The 20,769-nt window shown below is 43.9% G+C and overlaps 1 protein-coding gene across 3 annotated transcripts; it reads left to right on the top strand.

The window, feature by feature from the left end:
- Positions 1–1,575: 1,575 nt before the first annotated feature.
- Positions 1,576–12,811, top strand: LOC6731976 (homeotic protein spalt-major). 3 transcript variants are annotated; one of them, XM_039292506.2, is made up of 4 exons: positions 1,576–2,229; positions 6,923–10,752; positions 10,876–10,952; positions 11,234–12,811. In XM_039292506.2, the coding sequence occupies exons 1-4, from the start codon at positions 2,079–2,081 to the stop codon at positions 11,235–11,237; spliced, it is 4,062 nt and encodes a 1,353-aa protein (XP_039148440.1). In that variant the 5' UTR covers positions 1,576–2,078; the 3' UTR covers positions 11,238–12,811. The 3 variants fall into 3 exon arrangements, with proteins under 3 accessions (XP_039148440.1, XP_039148436.1, XP_039148443.1); XM_039292502.2 differs by having other exon boundaries at positions 10,876–10,956; XM_039292509.2 differs by lacking the exon at positions 1,576–2,229 and adding an exon at positions 6,759–6,813 and having other exon boundaries at positions 10,876–10,956.
- Positions 12,812–20,769: the final 7,958 nt, after the last annotated feature.

Genomic DNA, 20,769 nt, shown 5'->3' with positions numbered 1-20,769 from the left:
TCCTTTTATTTCAGCTTATTGTTGATTTTCCCGAGGACCTTCGTGCCCTCTCTTTCTCAGATGTTTCCATCGCATTCCTGGTGTTTCGGTAATAAAGTCAATTTCTGGGTGTAAATACATAGAACTAGATGGTAGATCCTAGGCTAGAGTTTCTTAAGTTACAAAAGTTAAGCTACATTAACAAGACATTAGGTACTCAGCACTGATGTTCTTACCTTTTTATTTCCGTTTTCTCAATCCAGACTTTTAATTAAAAAAATTATCACTCATAAGAGTTTTAAAGAATGTTCGATTACTCAACCACAGTGCATTTATTTGAATCACATCGTTAAAATGATTCTTAAACAGAGCAAAAACTTTCAAAATTATCCAATTCCTTAATTGATTTTTTTATAAAAATCAGCAGTCCCTGAAGGTAACTCACAATCGAATCAAGAAACGTTTAAAAGCTTAACATTAAACGCTCAATCTATCATAACTGATTTGCCAAGTGTTTCTTATTGTGCAGCTTAAAAATGGAACCAAAAAGTTGGTATCGCCAGGTGTTTCAGGCAGACAAAAGAACATTTGCAATTAAAATGGGAACTGGTACGAAAGTTTTTAATGCCTAGACTTGAAATGCTAAAAATTCCTCATTTGCAGAGAGGCAACGAAAAATAATTAAAGAAGTGGGAGTAGCCCAAAAGTCAGAAGGCCAACAAAAAAAAAGAAATCATTTTGATGAATGGTTCATAATATTCACACACACACGGGAGCACCATACACACACATGCACACGCCGAGAAACTGACGAATAAGCGAAGTCACCCAAGTCAGAATTCCCCGATAAAAAGGGGGGTTTTATACGAACAATAGCGAAGAACACAAAATCTTATAAACCGAAATTAAAAAAGGCAACAACAACGCTCATAACTGCGCTGCTGAGCGAGATGGCGAATGGTGAGTGAGAGAGAGGGAGTGAGTGAGTAAGCGAAAGAGGGCGCAACAAATAGCAGGCTCTTGACGCGAGAGCAAGTGAGATGGCAGGCTGCCAAGGGCTCGTCGGCGGGGTAGCCCCCTCCCATAAATTATGATAAATTATTAATCGAGAGAGCGAGCGAGATGGGGCATTACAACAACAATGGCGCAAAGGTGAGCCGCAAAAGGCGGAAGGAAGTCTCGCTGCTTCTTCTTTTTATGCTCTCATTCACGAGGCGGCCCGAGAGAAAGAGAGAGAGGGAGTAAAGAAGAGCAGCTCATAATTCGCCGAACAAGTTTCATAAACGTCTCTCAGGTAAAAACAGCGACTGCGACTGAGCATCCCGAGGCAAAAGGCAAAAGTAGAAGGAAAAAAAGCACCAGGGAGTGAGCGGGCCGGCAAGAGTAACAGTAACAGCAATTTAATAAAAATTATGATGAGAGCGAGCGAGAGGCGCATATGAAAAATAATATGAAATGCGAGCGGGAGAGCGTGCGTGCGTGTGTGAGTGAGCACAAGGTGGGTTGGCTGAGTGATAGTGATTGTCAGGATGTAATAACACACACACACACTCACACACGCACACAAACCGGTTGCTCACGAAGGCAGCCGAACAAAGCCGAGCGCCCGACGACTTCTGGCGGCTGTTATTCGTGGCGGCTGTTATTGTTTGTGTCACTCTTGTTTGGACGCGCGTTGCTGAACGTTCGCAGCGAGCACTCGATTTCTCTCAGTGCCGCACTCGTAACACGTTGCGTATGCGTAACGCGCACTCAGTTCTGTTTTTGGCGAGTTTTCCATCGATTTACACAAGATATTTCCCTCAAGTGCCGCGAAAATTACCACTTACGATGACAATCAACGGGCAGCTATAGTTTTTGGCCAACAGCTAGATACGATAAATTAGCTAAACACGCGCAAAGGCCAGCGGTACTACGCGTTTCCCACTGCCGACGGCAAAACACAAAAGTGCTACGAGTAACTAAAATTTAGTTATTTTTCCAACACAAAAATAAACCAAAAAAAAAAAAAAAAAACACAGTGCAATGATCAAGCTGAGTTAATGAAAATCTTTACCAAAAACACACTCACACAAAAGTGCTAGCTAAAAGTTCTCTTGATGAAAAATCACCTGTCCAACGTTCTGTGTGCGATGCGTAGTGACTTCAAGGATAATCACCAGGAGACCATCAATAAAATGATACAATTTGGTACAGTGAAATATGGCATTGTCAAACAGCTGAAGGATCGCGCTCGCAGCGCCGACAAAGGTGAGCTGAAAATCTATTTGCCAAGAAAACTGGGAAATTCACTGGGATATAGAAAAACTTGTTGAAAGGAATGTCTTAAATGTTTTTTGACATAATTGAAATTTCTAATAGACAAAAATTTGATATTTCGAAAACGTGTCGAGTCAAAAATCTTTAACCAACAGCTTGGCGGCTGCCTTTTATATTTTGTTATCCTATTTGTCATTTCTCTAGAAAAAACAAAAAACCGCAAATTAGAAAGTATTTTCCCATCAGCGGAACTTAAAAACGACATTTTCCAAACGAAACCCATTTGTATGCATAACTGAACCATTTAAGATTAGCTGACCAATTTGTCATTATTGTTTTCTGGAGTTTTCTTAACAACCGTTTTCCATTTGACTGATAAGACTCCGAAGTGGAAACCAACATTTCTGGTAAAAACATTAATAATTGTGGCATCAGAGGCAGAAATCGTAGGTAGGCAATTTAATACAAATTCAAAAGAGCTTATGGCTTATCATGTCTAAAAAAATGGTATATTCAAATTGAGAAATGCACCAGTTTTCCCCCCGATTATATGGACATATGTATACATTTAAACCATATTTCTTCGGTTTTGCATTTCCAGTTTCTGATTTGATTTAATTCAAACGTTAACAGCTTCTATTGGTTAATTTCCCCGCGCCCCTTTTGCGATCTTGTTTTTTATGATAAATCAAAAATCGATTTCGTTTTAATGGAGCAACTTAAAAACGATATGATTTAAATATGGCTTCGGCTCATTTTATATGGAAGAAATACATAACTTTGGGAAAGGCACTGAAATAAGTTGGACGCGGTGTTATGTTTAATTTTTGGAGGCCTCTCGGCAGGCGTGTTTCTTTAATTGGTTTTGAAAGCTTCGATATTCGGACATTTGCATGCCAGCGAACTTAATTATATTTATTGAAATTTGTAAGGCTGTTGAATCAAGTGAATTTTACGACTAAGGGAAGTGAGGCCATATTGGTTATGGCATTTCAAAAGATGAAGCCAAATTTAACTCATTTTCCTACTTTACTCTGCCTAAATGAAATAAAGTATATTTTCAATTTAAGTCCGCAATCACACAGTATTTATCAACCATAATTACAAGTGAGTGCACATTAGGTTTCAAAAATTGCTTTAAAAAAATCATAACCATTTTTTCCTGTGTGCGTAAAGATGGGGATATTTTTTCATCATTTCGTTTGGCGCGATTTTTATTTATACACCGCATATGACGGCACATAGGTATATAAGCTGTTTATTCACATGTGTTGTTGCTGCATCGAGCATTAATAAATGTTAACTCATTAGTGCGGGATAATAAATTAAATTAATATCGCAAAAATGAAAATCGAAGCAGACTCGCTGTGAGCTGGCGCTTATTTCCATATGATTTATATGGACTATATACCTTAACATGCAATGTGGTCAGTGCAAAGCCAATTCTGTGAATATGGAAATGCTCATCAATTTGTGTCGTTTTGCTTTGTAATCGAAGTCGCGCTCGCATAACTTAATGGCATTAATTATTTAATTATTTTTATTTATGCGATTTTGCTGTTCTTTTTTCCCTGTTCCTATTAAAAATGTATGAAAAACCTAAAACTCAATTGCTGCGCTCTTCCCCTTTGTGACCTATGGCAGCCAAATCCGATCAGACCGGACTTGGATATATTATTCAATTATGCCACACACTCGTTGTTTTTTCTGTTTTAGCTTACTTTGTGTATACTTTATGTAGTTTATTCGCATGTCTTTCTTTTTTTTCTGCTTTTGATTTTACATTTTCCAATTGGCTGAACATTTGTTTCACCTCAGGCCAGCGGGCTCACGGTTGGTTCGCAGCGATTTGCATATTGAATATGATGATGGAATAATTGAAAGTCAGCCCAGAACTAAAGTCGAGGCGTATGCAAAAGTCAGTGCTAGAGGAATGAACTGAAAAATGTCGAGGTAAAGGTACGGACCCAAGGGAACTGCGAGTTCAGCACACAGAAAGAAAAAAATGTCATTGGCACAGATGAACGTAAATATTTAAAGTTGTGATTGCTGAACTTTTTATAGATTAAATTTAATGGGAAGGTAACCTAAAAAGGGAAAGCAAACTTTGGATATATTTCAATCATCAATAATCACTCATTTGTGCATACTTTTAATTAATATTGACAAAATCTGATCTAATACCGATTATTCCGATGTTTCCCAACCGAAACTCTTGCATTCGAATCACAAGAACAGCCCTTTTTTTTTGGTATAAATACAGAAAATATAATTTCCTTTAAAGATGTATAACGAATTCTGGAAATAAATTTAAATGGTTTATGCTTCGTTGGCCCATACTTTCATATTCCTAAAAATAAATGTATTTCAATTAATTTACTTTACCAGTTCTTACCATTCGAAGTTCGGGTAAAAAATGTATGTGCTGAAAGCAGATATAAACCAAAGCACAATTTATTTGCAGCCAAATATTGTTGAAAATATTTGAACACACAAAGTGCCAAAAAGTTGACATTGGTTAATGAGTTGATGGACAGGCTGGGTTAGCAATTATGAGTATTTAAGGGCGGGGGAGGCACGGGCCCCACCCCCCCAACAAAAACTCTTCAATCGTTCCTGAACGGAGGGATTTATTCGATTTAGTTGCGCACGAGAAGCGGGAATAATTCATTCGAATTTAGCCAACAGACATGGCGCGAATTTATGGCTTGACTTAATCCACCTTTAAACTTGCACGATTGAATTTATATAGGATAGGAGCGGTTTGTGTGCCTCAACAATGGGAAATATATAATTTCGTCTCGTTTAACAATTTCATATTTATTTATCTGGCAGATACAAATACAGAAAGCTCGGGCGGAATGAACCTGGCCAGTTGTCAGTGGAACAAAATACGCTCGTTTCTGGTAGACAAAAAATAAATCTTTAAATGGCTCACACACACACGCGGTGGCAGATCGGCGGTACTATCGGTGTATATATAGACTTAGTTAAATGTTTGGATATTTTGTTTGGGCGCCCACGCTTCCGATCCGAGGAACTAAAACACGGCAAACTAAAGACCAAAATCCAAATTCAAATCCACATCCAAATCGAATTCGAATCGGGGACTAAGGCAATGGCCTCAGACGAGGAGCAATATCTCCCTGTCTTTACAGGGCAACACCAACACAATAAACAAGCTGCGTTAATTGTTATTGTAAATTTAACAATTTTATTACCAATTGCAAAATGACTTAACCATGTTCGAGACAATTTTATGTTCGTCATAATTGGAAGTGGTTTTGTTTTTCGGCTTGCGTGTTGCCGCCGCTTGAAAGGTTTATGGCAACATTATAATTAATTTCAATTAATTAAAATACACTTCACTTATCAGCAATCATAATCATAACTCCTCCAGCCGAGCGGTTTCGTTTTTGAACTGCAATTGCAGGCCGGCCAAATGGCGTTTTTAATTGAACGTTAGGCGGCTAAAAAAGATCTTTAAAATGAATTCTGTTCCGAAAAGTAATCATACAAATAATATAAATGCGATCGATATGCAAATGGCGCTGATAGTGACCAGGCGCGCTCTATCTGCATATCTTTTTTCGTACTCGCCATCCGTGTATCTGAATCTGAATCGGAATCTGAAGCTGTAGCTATAGCTGTAGCTCTGTTTGTAGCTGTGTATCTTTTGTGGACGAAAACAGAAACAGACAACAGAAAACTCGCCCAACTCGTTTGATTTGTGCAGAAATATGTTTTATTATATATATCGAACGAGTGTGGCCCCAGTTCGTTGGCTCTGACTTATCATAAATTATATTTTATGTGCGTGTGCGGCAAAAGTTGCTGCTATTGCTGTTGCTTTTGGTGTTGCTGATGTCGCTGGTGGACCAATCTTTGACTTGGTTTGCTTTTTAGGCCCGCCGCGATTAATTAGTCAGAGGCACTGGACCAGGCCAAACGGCTGTCAACTGCTTTCTCCCCTTTGGACAGCTCACCTGGCAACAAGTGAGCATCAGTCGGCCAGCAGCAGCAGCAGCAACAGCAGCAACACGAGCAACAGCAACAATTGCAACTGCCAGCGATCGACTTGGAGACTAATTGTGGGCAGAAAGCAAAAAAAAAACAGCTGCGACTGAGGGAAAAGGAGAGAGAACACATGCTTCAACAAGAAGTGTAATTGCATTCAGTTGGCAGCGGCAACAGCAACAGCAGCAACTAGCTGCAACTTTAACGCATTGCAATGAACAATTGCCGGCGATTAAGTCATATGCAACGGGGGGAAGGGGGTGAAGAGCGGGCGGCAGGGGGGCAGTTAACAGGTAGTTGAGTTATCGGGAAATGGGCAGCAATCTCAACCAGCTTCTGACTATTTTGGTTGCACTCCAACTGCATGCGATGAGCATCTTTGGTATGCGAAGAAAAACATGAAAATGTATTTCATATGAACAACTTGGCGATTGGAGTAACAATTTTATATTGAAATGGTTAGGTGGAATTTTTACATTAATCATTTACTTTTAGACATTTAATTCAATCATGTGCAGTTAGAAAAAAATCATAATCATAAATCTTATAAACTTTTTAGTTGAGTGTCAAAATACAGCTCAATATTAATAAAATAGTTAGGCTGTGAATTGCGTTTACTTAACTCGTATCGTAAATAATTTGAGAATGTTGTTTTCTGTGTTTGCAGACATCGGTAGCGATCAGGAGGAGAATGGTGGCTGCTCGCCACTGACCACGGCCACCACTACGGCCAGTCCGAGCCGGAGTCCCGAGCCGGAGGAGGAGCAGCCCGAGGAGCATAGCACTCCCGAGCAGAGCATACCAGAGCAAAGCACCACAGACCACCAACTCGAGAACGATATCAAATCCGAGGCGAAATCAGAGATAGAGCCCGTTGAGGATAACAACAACAGAGTGGCGATGACAAAGCCCAGTTCAGAGGAGCGGGAACCGAATGCCAGTGGCTCCATGCCGAGCTCCCCAGTGGCGGAGGCCAGTGCCGAGGAGGCGGCCACCGAGAGGGCGCCGGAGAAGGAGAAGGACGTGGAGGTGGATGTGGAGATGCCCGATGAGGCACCCAGCAGTGCGGTGCCCTCGACGGAGGTAACTCTGCCGGGCGGAGCAGGAGCACCGGTCACCCTGGAGGCCATCCAGAATATGCAAATGGCCATTGCCCAGTTTGCGGCCAAGACCATTGCGAATGGTTCCAATGGAGCCGACAATGAGGCTGCCATGAAGCAGCTGGCCTTTCTCCAGCAAACCCTCTTCAATCTGCAGCAACAGCAGCTCTTCCAGATCCAGCTGATCCAGCAGCTCCAGTCGCAGTTGGCACTTAACCAGGCCAAACAGGAAGAGGATATCGAGGAGGATGCGGATCAGGAGCAGGATCAGGAACAGGAAACAGATACCTATGAGGAGGAGGAGCGCATTGCCGATATGGAACTGCGCCAGAAGGCGGAGGCCAGAATGGCGGAGGCTAAGGCGCGTCAGCATCTGATAAATGCGGGTGTACCGCTGCGAGAGTCCTCCGGTTCTCCAGCTGAATCTCTGAAGCGAAGACGTGAACATGATCACGAATCCCAACCAAATCGTAGACCGAGTTTGGATAACACACACAAAGCAGATACGGCGCAGGATGCGCTGGCCAAGTTAAAGGAAATGGAGAACACACCACTGCCCTTCGGTTCCGACCTGGCCTCCAGCATTATCACCAACCATGATGATCTGCCCGAGCCGAATTCCCTGGATCTGCTCCAGAAACGTGCCCAGGAGGTGCTGGACTCCGCGTCGCAGGGAATCCTGGCCAACAGCATGGCTGACGACTTTGCCTTCGGTGAGAAATCGGGTGAGGGAAAGGGTCGCAATGAGCCGTTCTTTAAGCACCGCTGCAGGTACTGCGGGAAGGTCTTTGGATCGGACTCGGCGCTCCAAATCCACATAAGATCACATACTGGCGAGCGGCCCTTTAAGTGCAATGTGTGCGGCAGTCGGTTCACCACCAAGGGAAACCTCAAGGTTCACTTTCAGCGGCATGCCCAAAAGTTCCCCCATGTGCCCATGAATGCCACGCCCATTCCGGAGCACATGGACAAGTTTCATCCGCCGCTGCTGGATCAAATGTCGCCCACGGATAGCTCTCCCAATCATTCCCCCGCCCCGCCCCCATTGGGTTCTGCTCCGGCATCCTTTCCGCCCGCCTTCCCTGGCCTCCAGAATCTCTATCGCCCGCCCATGGAAATCCTTAAAAGTCTTGGAGCCGCTGCGCCGCACCAATACTTCCCTCAGGAGTTGCCCACGGATCTGAGAAAGCCCTCGCCTCAATTGGATGAGGATGAGCCGCAGGTAAAGAACGAACCTGTCGAAGAGAAGGACCAGCGGGATGAACATGAACAGGAGATGGCAGAGTGCTCAGAGCCCGAGCCGGAACCACTGCCCCTGGAGGTGCGCATCAAGGAGGAGCGTGTGGAGGAGCAGGAACAGGTTAAGCAGGAGGACCATCGCATAGAGCCACGAAGGACACCCTCTCCTTCATCAGAGCACCGCTCCCCGCACCACCACCGTCATAGCCACATGGGCTATCCACCAGTGGTGCAGCCCATCCAACCGGCCGCACTAATGCATCCGCAATCTTCGCCCGGTTCCCAATCCCACCTAGATCACCTGCCCACGCCTGGGCAATTGCCACCCCGCGAGGATTTCTTTGCTGAGCGTTTCCCCCTCAACTTTACCACCGCCAAGATGCTATCCCCTGAACACCACTCTCCAGTAAGATCGCCCGCAGGCGGAGCACTTCCGCCGGGTGTTCCACCACCACCGCACCACCACCCGCACCACATGGCCAGATCGCCGTTCTTTAATCCCATCAAGCACGAGATGGCCGCACTACTGCCCCGCCCACACAGCAACGATAACTCGTGGGAGAACTTCATCGAGGTTTCGAACACCTGTGAGACCATGAAGCTCAAGGAGCTGATGAAGAACAAGAAGATCAGCGATCCCAATCAGTGTGTGGTCTGCGATCGGGTGTTATCCTGCAAGAGTGCCCTCCAGATGCACTACCGAACCCACACCGGTGAGCGCCCATTCAAGTGCAGGATCTGCGGCCGGGCATTCACCACCAAGGGCAACCTAAAGACCCACATGGCTGTGCACAAGATTCGTCCGCCGATGAGGAACTTCCACCAATGCCCCGTTTGCCACAAGAAGTACTCGAATGCCCTGGTCCTGCAGCAGCACATCCGATTGCATACGGGTGAACCCACTGATCTGACGCCGGAGCAAATCCAGGCGGCGGAGATCAGGGACCCACCACCTTCGATGATGCCCGGTCACTTTATGAATCCCTTCGCAGCGGCTGCCTTCCATTTCGGCGCTCTTCCCGGCGGTCCAGGGGGTCCGCCGGGTCCGAATCATGGTGCCCACAATGGCGCCTTGGGATCGGAGTCGTCGCAGGGTGATATGGATGATAATATGGACTGCGGCGAGGACTACGACGATGATGTGTCGTCGGAGCACCTCTCGAATAGTAATCTCGAGCAGGAGGGCGACAGATCGCGCTCTGGTGATGACTTCAAGTCCCTGTTGTTCGAGCAAAAGTTGAGGATTGATGCCACCGGCGTGGTCAACACGAACCCCGTAAGACCGCGTTCCTCCGCCTCGAGTCATGGCCATTCGGTGGGCTCAACCTCTGCGCCCACCTCGCCCAGCGTACATGCATCATCCCAGGCTATCAAGCGCAGCTCTTCGCCCGCTCGTTCGGAGGCTTCTCAGGGAGCCCTGGACTTGACGCCCCGTGCTGCTCCCACCTCGAGTTCCAGTTCGCGTTCGCCCCTGCCAAAGGAGAAGCCAGTCAGTCCGCCCAGCTTGCCTAGGAGCCCCAGTGGCTCTGGCCACGCCTCCGCCAACCTACTGACCTCACCTCTGCCGCCCACCGTGGGCATTGACTGCTTGCCCCCCGGACTGCAACACCATCTGCAGCAGCAGCATCAGCACTTGATGCAGCAACAGGCGGCAGTAGCAGCGGCAGCAGCTGCGCAGCACCACCATCACCAGCAAATGGCTGCACTGCATCAGCACCAGGAGCAACTGCGTCGCGAGGCAGCTGAGGCGCAGCAAAAGGCCGCAGCAGCTGCTGCAGCAGCGGCCGCAGCAGCCGCGGCCCAGCGTCAAACCCCGCCGCAAGCGCGCGATCAGCGGCAGGAAGGCGGACCGGGAGCGGGACCGCCGCCCAATCCGCTGATGGGCGCCCGCCCGCCCTTTGGCATGTTCCCCAACCTGCCGCTCTTCCCCCCCGCCACCACCCAGAACATGTGCAATGCCATGAACCAGATCGCCCAGTCCGTAATGCCGGCGGCTCCATTCAACCCACTGGCTCTCAGCGGGGTTCGCGGCAGCACCACCTGCGGCATCTGCTACAAGACATTCCCCTGCCACTCGGCGCTGGAGATCCACTACAGGAGCCACACCAAGGAGCGGCCATTCAAGTGCAGCATCTGTGATCGCGGCTTTACGACCAAGGTGAGCTATAGATACTTCTATTCTGAATTTATTGGGGGGTTATCTAACGGTGCCTACGCTTAAAACGAAATTTAAACCAGAAAACTGATGGGAAATTTCCTTTTTTTTTCGTTTATTTTCCAGGGCAACCTGAAGCAACACATGCTAACTCATAAAATCCGCGATATGGAGCAAGAAACCTTCAGAAATCGTGCCGTAAAGTATGTAAGTCTTCCAATATCACCCATCCCGTCCCGTCCCATCCTTTCCAATCCTATTCATAGATCCTTTAGTTTGCTTTTATTTTGTATGGCACTTTTTCTTTACGATGATTTCTATATCATGTTGAAAGTTGTATTATCAGAAGTTTATGGATTTTGGAGACACTAGATACATCCCTATAAATAATTGTTCCTAAGCCCCTAATGACCACATATGTAAATACCTTTATCATTTCACTTTTACTAAACAATCAATATCTTTTTGCTCTTTCCCATTGCAGATGAGTGAGTGGAACGAAGATCGCGAATAAGTAAACACTCTACACTACCACGATTACGATCCAGATGGCTTAATCCGCTATCAAGATCACTTGACTCCCGGAAAAAAGTTTGGCGATCGCAGTCCAGACCCAGTCAAGATGCAATCGATTCTCGCAACCAAATGATCTCAAGATTTAGAGCGAAATGAGGGGGAGAAAGAAGGAGCCGGCGACGAGTCCGGTGAAGATCGGTCGTGTACACAAATCTTTATATTTATAAATTGTTGCCCACAAAAATATTACTTGATTGTTGTTCCAAGCGAAAAGTGCAAAAGTTTCCAACTGCAAAATGGGCTGATCGATGATCGATTATGTTCCCGGGCTCGGGCCTTTCATAAACAATTTTTTATGATCTAGCCGGGGAATTAACGGGGGAATGCCGAGCACACGTACACCCATACTAAGGCGGGATCATGAAACGTATCCAAAGATGCATCAAAAGCGATTTGTGTTCCAGCTAAACAAATCGAAAGATCTGCTGATCTGGAACCAAAGGCTGCTTGGTATGGAGAGACTGATGGCGTTTCATGTTCCACAAAACTGAGAACGGAATCTAAACTAAATCCAAATCCGTATCCGTATCCGAATTCGTATCCGTATCCGAATACGAGTCCGAATCCGAATTCAAGCAGCTGAAGCAGGCAGTGAAGGCGTAGTAAAATCAAAATTCGAATTTAAAGCAAATCTTAAGGTATATGCTAATATAAAAAAAATAATAGGTACCTAAGCGAGACATGTGTACATACGTATATATAAATATATATGATATATTATAACCAAATCCCACACAGACACACGCATACGCATACACGTTAATAATCTATTTGGAATGTGCAATAATATGACATGCTATAAATTTAGATGCGATCGCCGAGCGCAGGCTTTTGTTTCCTACTACTCGTAAATTAGATTTATTTTCCACTTTCTGTACATACTACGTATATAAGCACACCACACTCACACACACTTATTATCATTAAAAACACACACATTTCGAAATCCAAAACGCTTTGCTTTCGAGTATATGGGTTAGGAGCTAAAAACGGAATAAAAATCTAAAAAAAAATATATATGAGAAATTGTGATATTAAATGTAAAAACGAAATACAAATTACGATTGCGGTGGCCGGGGGAAATCGAAGCCCCCAATCGAAGCCCCAGCAAAATGCTTTCCATATCACAGATGAAGAACCACAAAAGATATCTAACATTCATAGTTAATTTAGTTGTTAGCCGAGAGGGGACAATCCCCGACCCACAAAACCCAAAAAACCCACAAAACACACACACACTCTCACACTCTAATTTCACTTCATTGGAAGGAAGGATTAACCCCTAGCGATAAGTAAGTCTATGAGCGATCGTACATGTATTGATTACCACAATTAAATTATACACGGATGCCAATGTATCCCACACTCTGTTCGTAAGCATTAAGCATAGTCTCATAATTTATTACGCAAGCCCAAGCGAAAACAAAACCGAAAAACAGAAACTTAAAAAAATGCAAATAAAAGTGAATCTATTGAGAAGAACAAATAATTATATTATTATTATATGTATTTAAGTTATGAAAAATTAATAAGCCGTCTCTGAGTTTTCTTTCGGATCTACGGATCGCCGGATTTTTGTATCTCTGCAACTCGTTTGGGGTTCTGGGAAAAAACCGAAAACGATTTCCGAGATTTTTCGTGGTAACAGATGGATGGGGCTGGCTGTAATAAAAATGATTAGTCAAGTTTATTATCGTCATAATCTTTTAATTCGAAATCGAAACTGAGTATCGATGCGGCCAGGCCAGCAGAGCCTGATCTGATCCACAGCAATGAAATATTTTTATTGCCTTTTAAATTGATATTTTACCTTCAACAAATTTTTGCTGCCTGGTTTCGACTTTGGTTTTGATCGTTAGCTTTTTTTTTCTGGTTAACTTATTTCGGTTTCTGTTGGTTTTTGTCTCCATTTCGATTCCACTCAACGCGTCTTGATCGCGCTGCCCGATCGCTTGGCTCTCTGGCATTTTAGTCGTTAATCAAAAAATTTCCTGTTGACATCGCTTTGTCATCTTTTTAATGACGGACACCCGCTGAGTTCTGAGTGTGTCTTTGGTTATTATTATTGTTTTTGGTATTGTTTGTCCGCCAGTTTGTTTGTGGGTCCGTGGCCCATTTGCTTTTTGTGCGACTGGGCTGTGATGGATGTTTGAACTGGTTTCGATTTAGAAATGTCATTTACATCTTTACACCGGTCAGGTGGTCATAAAACAATGGAATTTGGATTTCAAATTCGATTAGCGAAAAATATCTGTGTGTGAGTAGAAAGACATTCATACAGAGACTTTGAGATTTTGTCGAAGTCTTAACCGTTATAAGTAAACTGAACTTCTCAGAGAAATGCCTGATTGGTGTTACATGTTTATTAATTTTGTAAACCTTAAAAATTACACATCCATAATGAATTACAAGACATTTATAAGCCGAGCTCAATAATTTTCCCTGGCTCTTTCTTCTCTCAGTTATTAGGAGCCGCATCTGCTGCACTTTCGTATCTGCCGGATACATGACAGAGTTATGCCGTCGTTGAGTAATTAGCACGGTTAATATGCCAACTTGCTGATTGTCAACTGACAAACTGTCATCACAGGAATGAGGGAATAACTTGGGATCGGGGCATGGGTCTGCATATCATCCCGCCCATTCCATCACTCTGTCAGCGGGAATATTCACCGAGGATCTGCTGTAGGCAGTCCTGTATCTGTCAGCGGCATTTCCCGGCACCTTGAAGATACATTCGTTATGAGGAAGGCACCTCGAGATATGGGCAACCCTTGCAGACGGAGGGTTGCAGTCGCAGCTCGAACTGAGTTATTGTTCCACGAGGATGTTAATTCGGGGCATGTAATTGCCGCTCCCATTCCAGCAGTTTATTTACAACAGTTTTGTCACAACCTTTTCTCGCTCCCTTCCTTACTTTAGTTTAGTTTAATTTGGGGCAATTTAATGGATTTACCGCACGAGGGGGCAAACGTCTCCATTGTCGCAACCCGTTAAATGGCATCAAATTTAACTGGCGAATAAAGTGGCCGATCCACGCACTAACTGCAGTAAAACTAAAACAACAATCGCCTGATAACTATTAAGATAACTACTGCAGCCATATTCGGATATACGGATTGCGATTGGCGTTGGTGTTGGGTTTGGGTCTCTGTTTGGGCTGGGAAATCCTTGAAAGCGCTGGCAATAAATGCAAAAATCCTTACAAATAATATGAGAATGGTTATGGGCAGTGTGCGGGCTTATCGCAGGCATAAAAACCAAACACACAGCCCGGCGACAACGCAAACACCGAAAACAATCTAAACAAGAAAAATTGCACAAATTGCCGGGCTTCAGTTTGGTTCTCAGCTCATGGGTCCATCGTCTCAGCCTCTGATATCGCAGCTTCCAAACGTCATCATCATCATCATCGCCACAGTGGGCCGGATTCGATTTTCGGCGCTCATATATAAACTCCAGTTGCAATGATATTAGCGGGTGCGGAAATTCTGGAACTAATTGAACGACGCTTCCTGAATTTTTTGTACCGTCGATATGTGATAAATGATTACATGAATTCATTAAGCTGTTTCCGTTTGCTTTGTTTATGCCGATCGATATCTAAAAATGTATGGCCATTTATTAGCAATTTAAAGCGGACAGCTTGCTTTCAGAATCAAAAATAAATAAATTGATTGTAAGCTGTTTTAAGCTTTACAATATACACTGATAAATATATTATTATATTTAACTCTTTAAAATTGGTATGCTTTGCACAGTTTTTTCCTTATAATAAAAATATTTCTTTGCGTGTTGTTTCCACTGCCCCCCAATTGCTCCACTGTGCCCCTAAACAACATGCCCAACGACACCAGCAACACCGACACGGGCAACAAAAGGCAATAACACCAGCAACAACAACGCCAACCACTCGACACACACTCACACACACAAAAAGGAATAGTTGTTGTTGGGAGGGGGGTGAAAACACTTCAATAGGAAAATCTAACGATTTGTTTGCATTTTTATTATTTCCTGCTGTTGCTGCTGAAATTGTCACAAAATAAAATAAAACCAACAATCATTCCGGCAAATATCAACAGGAATATGGCCAAGCCCCTTCCACCTACCCCTCTCTTCCATATGCTTATTGCAACTGCCACCTCCCCTTCCCTCCCCTGAATGCAACACCCGCCTTAATGGTGTTTGAGTAGCCGTATCTGTGTATCGCCAAGTGTCAGTTTGGCACATCATTTGGCTTTGGCCCCAACTCAGCACAATGGCGGCCTCCGTTTGAGTTTGAGTTTGAGCCGCCGCTGAAAAAGAGTTGGTTCCAGCATTTTGACGTCGGCAGATTTGGAGAGAAGTCTGCCAGAGATCGGCAGCTTGAGGAGAAGCTTCTCCTGGAGAACTGAATGCTGCACAGCGAGAAAGCGGAAAACTCTCAATTTTAGGATTTTAGTTATCTTAAACTGATATAATAGAAGTACGAAAACTATATTAACTATAACTTATTATTTTGCTATTTCAAAACCATACCATACAACGATAGACTTTCCAAGGGCATTATTCTGTAAATAGTCATAATTAAACTTAAATTTTTTCCAGTGCACTACGATAATATCCATCTGCAGACCTGGTCTATTCGCAGCCCGAGTTTGACACGCGCTCGCATTTAGGCAACATTATGCAGGGGATTACTTGACAGCCTGCTTCTGGCGGAGCTATGTACATCCTCTCGAGAAAGCCAGATCCCTGGTCACGTGTCAGTGGCTCGTGGCTGTCTGTTTGGGTAATCGACACCATCATAATATTGCACTGCCAGATTAATTGGCCTTATGATGTGCATGCCAGCTTATGGGTGGCCCATGTCTCTGTGATATTCGTATGATATTTTTGCGGCTTATTTGATTTACTTTTGCGGTTGCCTCAAGTCGTTCAGTAAACGCCCCAGCACACGTTTGTGTAGACAGAACAAAAAGCTAGGATTAAATGAAAAATATAGTTTGGATAGCAGAAGCCAGCTTCTAAGTTGGGTAGGGAATAGAAGATATTCGGTAAAGCAAATCAAATAATTTTGGGTTATATCTTCAGAGCACTTTATTTACATCAAATAGAACTTAATTTTCATCTTTTAATTAACTTTTAATTTTTCTTATAAAATCTGAATAAAAAACATCGTGGCTTATAAATATAGCTGCATCTGGTTATCCAATATGATCCAAGTGCAGCAAATGAATGGAGCTGTCCTGCCAACAGGAGACGCAGGAGGCGGAATCCACTTTTCGCTGGCACTTATCCTGGCAGCCATTAGGCCAAATGAGACTCGGGACTGGGCCGCACAACACATCGTTCGACGGAGACAATCGAAGGCGATTGACTTGGCTGGCACGCCTCGTCGAAGTCGGATAATTTGCGACGCTTTCCCGCTTTCCCATTTTCCCGTTCCCATTTTCCAGCTGCAAATGATGAGGCATTAATCGGACCGATCGGGCCTGCCCCCTGGGCGTGGAGCAGAACAAAACGGAACGGAATGGAGATTCTGCGAGAGACAAAGCCCGGTTTGGGAATTCTAAGCGGGATGCTGATGCCGGACATTTGCAGCAGTCAGCGCGATTTACTGCTTGGTTGCTTACCCCTTCGATGGGAGGTGGGTGGTGGCATGGTTTGGGTGGCATGTGGCAGTGGGTGGATGGTGTGGGGAATGGGGAATGGCCATGTGATTACATGAAAAACACTGAAAAGCAAGTCAACTTTCAAACCAATTTTTGCCAGGCGGCAGCGCAGCGCAAAGCGGAGAGCCAAGTAGAAAATTACTACAGTTTATACTCCCGATACAGAGGAGGTGGTTCAAGGGAGGGCTCACAAACAACAATCCCGCAATCCCAGCAGCAATTTTCAAAATTTCAATCCCAATGCTGCTCGTTATACTCTCGAAAGGGGTTAACACAATTTGGGAAAGGCAATATTTAACTTAATGGAAGAAAATATATATTAATTTCAGAATGATTATATAATCGAAGTATAACATTGTTTAGTTTGTTTGCATATGTGAGTGGAATGTTTTGAAAATGATAAAAAAAATTAGCTTTTCTTTGATCAGTGGGATATTAATTTAAAGTTAAGATTATATTATTTACCAAAGTGATCGTAGTTAGTATCATAAGTATAAAGATTTATTTGGCGATCGGCTTGTTGTTTATTCATCTTAGTTATTAATAATTCTAAGAGCATTCTGGGCTCCATCTCTTCAGTTTTCTATTTCTCCAGCAATCTTTCTACTTCTTCGTAAGCCAAGCCAGTGATTTGTTTGTCGCTGTTGGCAATGCTGTGCGGTGTGTTTTGGGGCTGGCCAACGTTGCCAACGCCGTTGATGATGAGTTAGACAGCGACTCGATCTAATTTCTCATGCTGGAATCATCGATTCATCGTTTTGTGTAGCGCTGTAAATCAACGGGACAAAGACCCAATCCGACCCGACCCGGATATGGGGCTCCGCCCCCAGCTCCAATCAATCCTCCAATCCAGTCAACTCCTGCCACCCACTGTCCAAATCTAAGCGCTTCAAATATATTTCCCCCGATTTGGGAGCAGAAACGCGGCATAATTGCCGTTTTGTTCGGGAGATACGATGGATGGAGAATCGGGGGAAATGGGTTGGGGTCGGGGTTTGGGGGCAGCAAATACAAATTGCACGTTTCAACCCGAGTTGCATGTGAGTGAGTGTGTGTGTGTGTGTTGGCCCCAGTTGCTTTTTTTCAAAGGCGAGTGTTTGGGTCAAATCAAAAAATCACAACAAAATTACTTGCCTGTCATGAAATTTGCCTCGATTTTGTTTCTTCTCCGTTGCTGCTATTTTCATTTTTTTTTTTTTGTTTTTTTTTTTCCTGTTTGCTGCTATTGCGGATGCAAAACGTTTTGCTATTTTATTTCGTCTTCCTCGCCCCTCAAAAGCAGAAGAAGAAGAGTGCAAAGTGTTCCTGTGCTCTTGAGGTTGTTTTTTCAAACTTTTTCAGCTTTTTGTGAGTATATATAATTTGAATTTACAGTCGGTGGGACGCCTTCCGCTACATCAAATCATTTGCAGGACACTGGACCCATTTATTAGCCACAGAGCATTTGGAATACGAAATACTATTGAAAAAAGGGATTTTCAAATATAATTAACAAGTTAAATCAACCATATCGGTCTATAAAAAGTATATTTTAGTTGTTTAAACAAATAAATATTTTGTTTCAACCGGAAAAATAGCTACTTTAAACCATTTATCCCACAAATAGATATTTAAATCTTTCCCCTAGTATATGTATGTAATCCCTTTCGATTCCAGCGATCTAGTTCCACTGTGCCGCATTTCCAATCAACGTGACGTATGAGTGTTCGGTTGTTTGTCAGCTCCGAGTTGCCAGTGTGTCCAAGTTGGGCCTGCGATTGGGATTGCGGCTGAGTTGGGGAACTGGGAAATGGGGGCTGCAAACGTTGGCTCAATCGGTTGGCTGGTTGGTTGGTCGGCTGGTCCCGGGTGGAATATGCAATTATGTATTTTTAAGTTCATGTTTTTACATTTGCCTTTGCTCCGTCTCGCTCGCTCTCTGGCTCCCCCCGTTCGCATTTGCGCCCAATTGCTGTAAATATAAAATTGCAGCAATTTTCTATGACTCGCCTCGATTGGAGTCGACGACGCGAACTCCACTTTGTGGTGGGGGCTTCGGAAAGGAGGCTTGGCAACTCTGGTGGCTTGGGCCTGATTGAACCCCACTCCCCCTGCGGTCTGACAACCACCCTGTGGGTGGTAGCGGGCCCAGTTATTATGAATTGCTGCAGCAAATTGCCAGCAAGCAACTAGCAACATTTTGTGCATAAGGGGGATCCCCGACCGATTATCGGCAATCGTGCGGCATTATGGAAGATGTCTGTCTGGCCGCGGGGAAATGATTTGTGGTGGGGTACTAAGGGGGGGGACTGAGGGGCGGGGCAAGTCCCTAGCATGAGCAAAATGCCGGCAGCTTAATTGACTCGGCCCGTGCAGCACACCTCTTAATTGATGCGAGCCGAGGCTGCAAAATAACCGCAGCATCAACAGTTAGCCGAAAATGCATTGAATTGGCCCGAACAGCGCGAAACATTTGTCTGCCATGGCAGAGATACATTGAAGCATATGCCTGTCTCCTCGCAGAAGTGCACTGCTCAAAAATATTATGAAAAATTGAGGAATTAAACTTCCAATAAATATCAATGCATACAATATTCCTGATAAAATGGATATAGGAAACAAAGTACTTCTTTTATTTTTCTGCTTAAATTAAAAGATAATGTAAAAATATCTTTAAAATGCATGAATTATATATATAGTCACCCATTTCTCCCAGTGCAATTGTCAGTGGATAGTGGAGCCTAGCCCATCTGGCAATCGACTGGCGACCGTCGCCGGCTGCACAGGTGCAAATCTCAATGGGTGAACTAGGTGTGGGAGAGGGGCGCTGCGGAGGGGCGGTCTTTTGGCGCTTTTCGGGTGTCAAATACAAAATAACAACAAAATGTTTCGCGCTCTTATGAGTCTTGTTTCGGTTGCTTTGAGGAGCGTGATTGGTGTTGTTTGTTTTTCCTGTACAGGTCGCCCATTGTGGGTAAGGCACTCGGGGGATTTTGGTAATATACAACACATTGCCCAATGGGTAATGTGTTTTATTGGGACAGTTACATTTAATTGGAGTGAAATTTAATAAATATTCATTATTCAGTTTCATTATTAAAATCTTTCAGAATGATGCCTATATTTCATTCATTTTGTGTGACTGCGTTTTTAGATTCGTAGAGTCCATTGATAATCTACTGAAATCGAGACAAGTGTCTTTGCTGGACTCTCGAAATGTTGAAATGAGATGCATTAGGCAGCCCGAAAAGTTGTCAATCAATTCTCGGAAAATGGCATCGCATTTGCATTAGAATTCCTCAAGTGGACACAAGTGGACTCTGGTTCTCATGCAAATTAACTGCCCGAAAAGAATTTAATTCAGAAATTTTCCACTTGACTTTTCATTCACAAATTGCAAAATCGCTGGCCTCCCAGCTGTGCGAATTTTTTTCCAGCTTATTCGATATCCAAATATATATATGTAGATACATATACATATATGTACATATAGCCCCTAAACTAATGCCACGTTTTGCGATCTCTGTGCGTGGATGTCAAGCTGAATCTGAATCCGAAAACGAATCTAAATCGCTGTCAAAATCCTCCGGCCCAAGGTGCATTCCATATTAATCTATTTCGAAAAGGCTGAAAAAGCTCCCATGGGCCCACAAAACCCAACCCAACCAAATATACAATTTAAATTGCACTCTGTCGTTCTGCAGAATGTATCCCATATATGTATGTATATGTAAGAGTGCAGATACATTGTGATCGGTGCACTGGATTTTATTGCCCTGCGCGAATTCTTGTTTGTTTTCATTATCGC

Source organism: Drosophila simulans, chromosome 2L (genome assembly GCF_016746395.2).
Source record: "Drosophila simulans strain w501 chromosome 2L, Prin_Dsim_3.1, whole genome shotgun sequence".
In the NCBI taxonomy this organism is placed as follows: Eukaryota; Metazoa; Arthropoda; class Insecta; order Diptera; family Drosophilidae; genus Drosophila; species Drosophila simulans.
The sequence above is the reverse complement of the archived record's forward strand: the minus strand, read 5'-3'. Positions and strand labels throughout refer to the sequence as shown.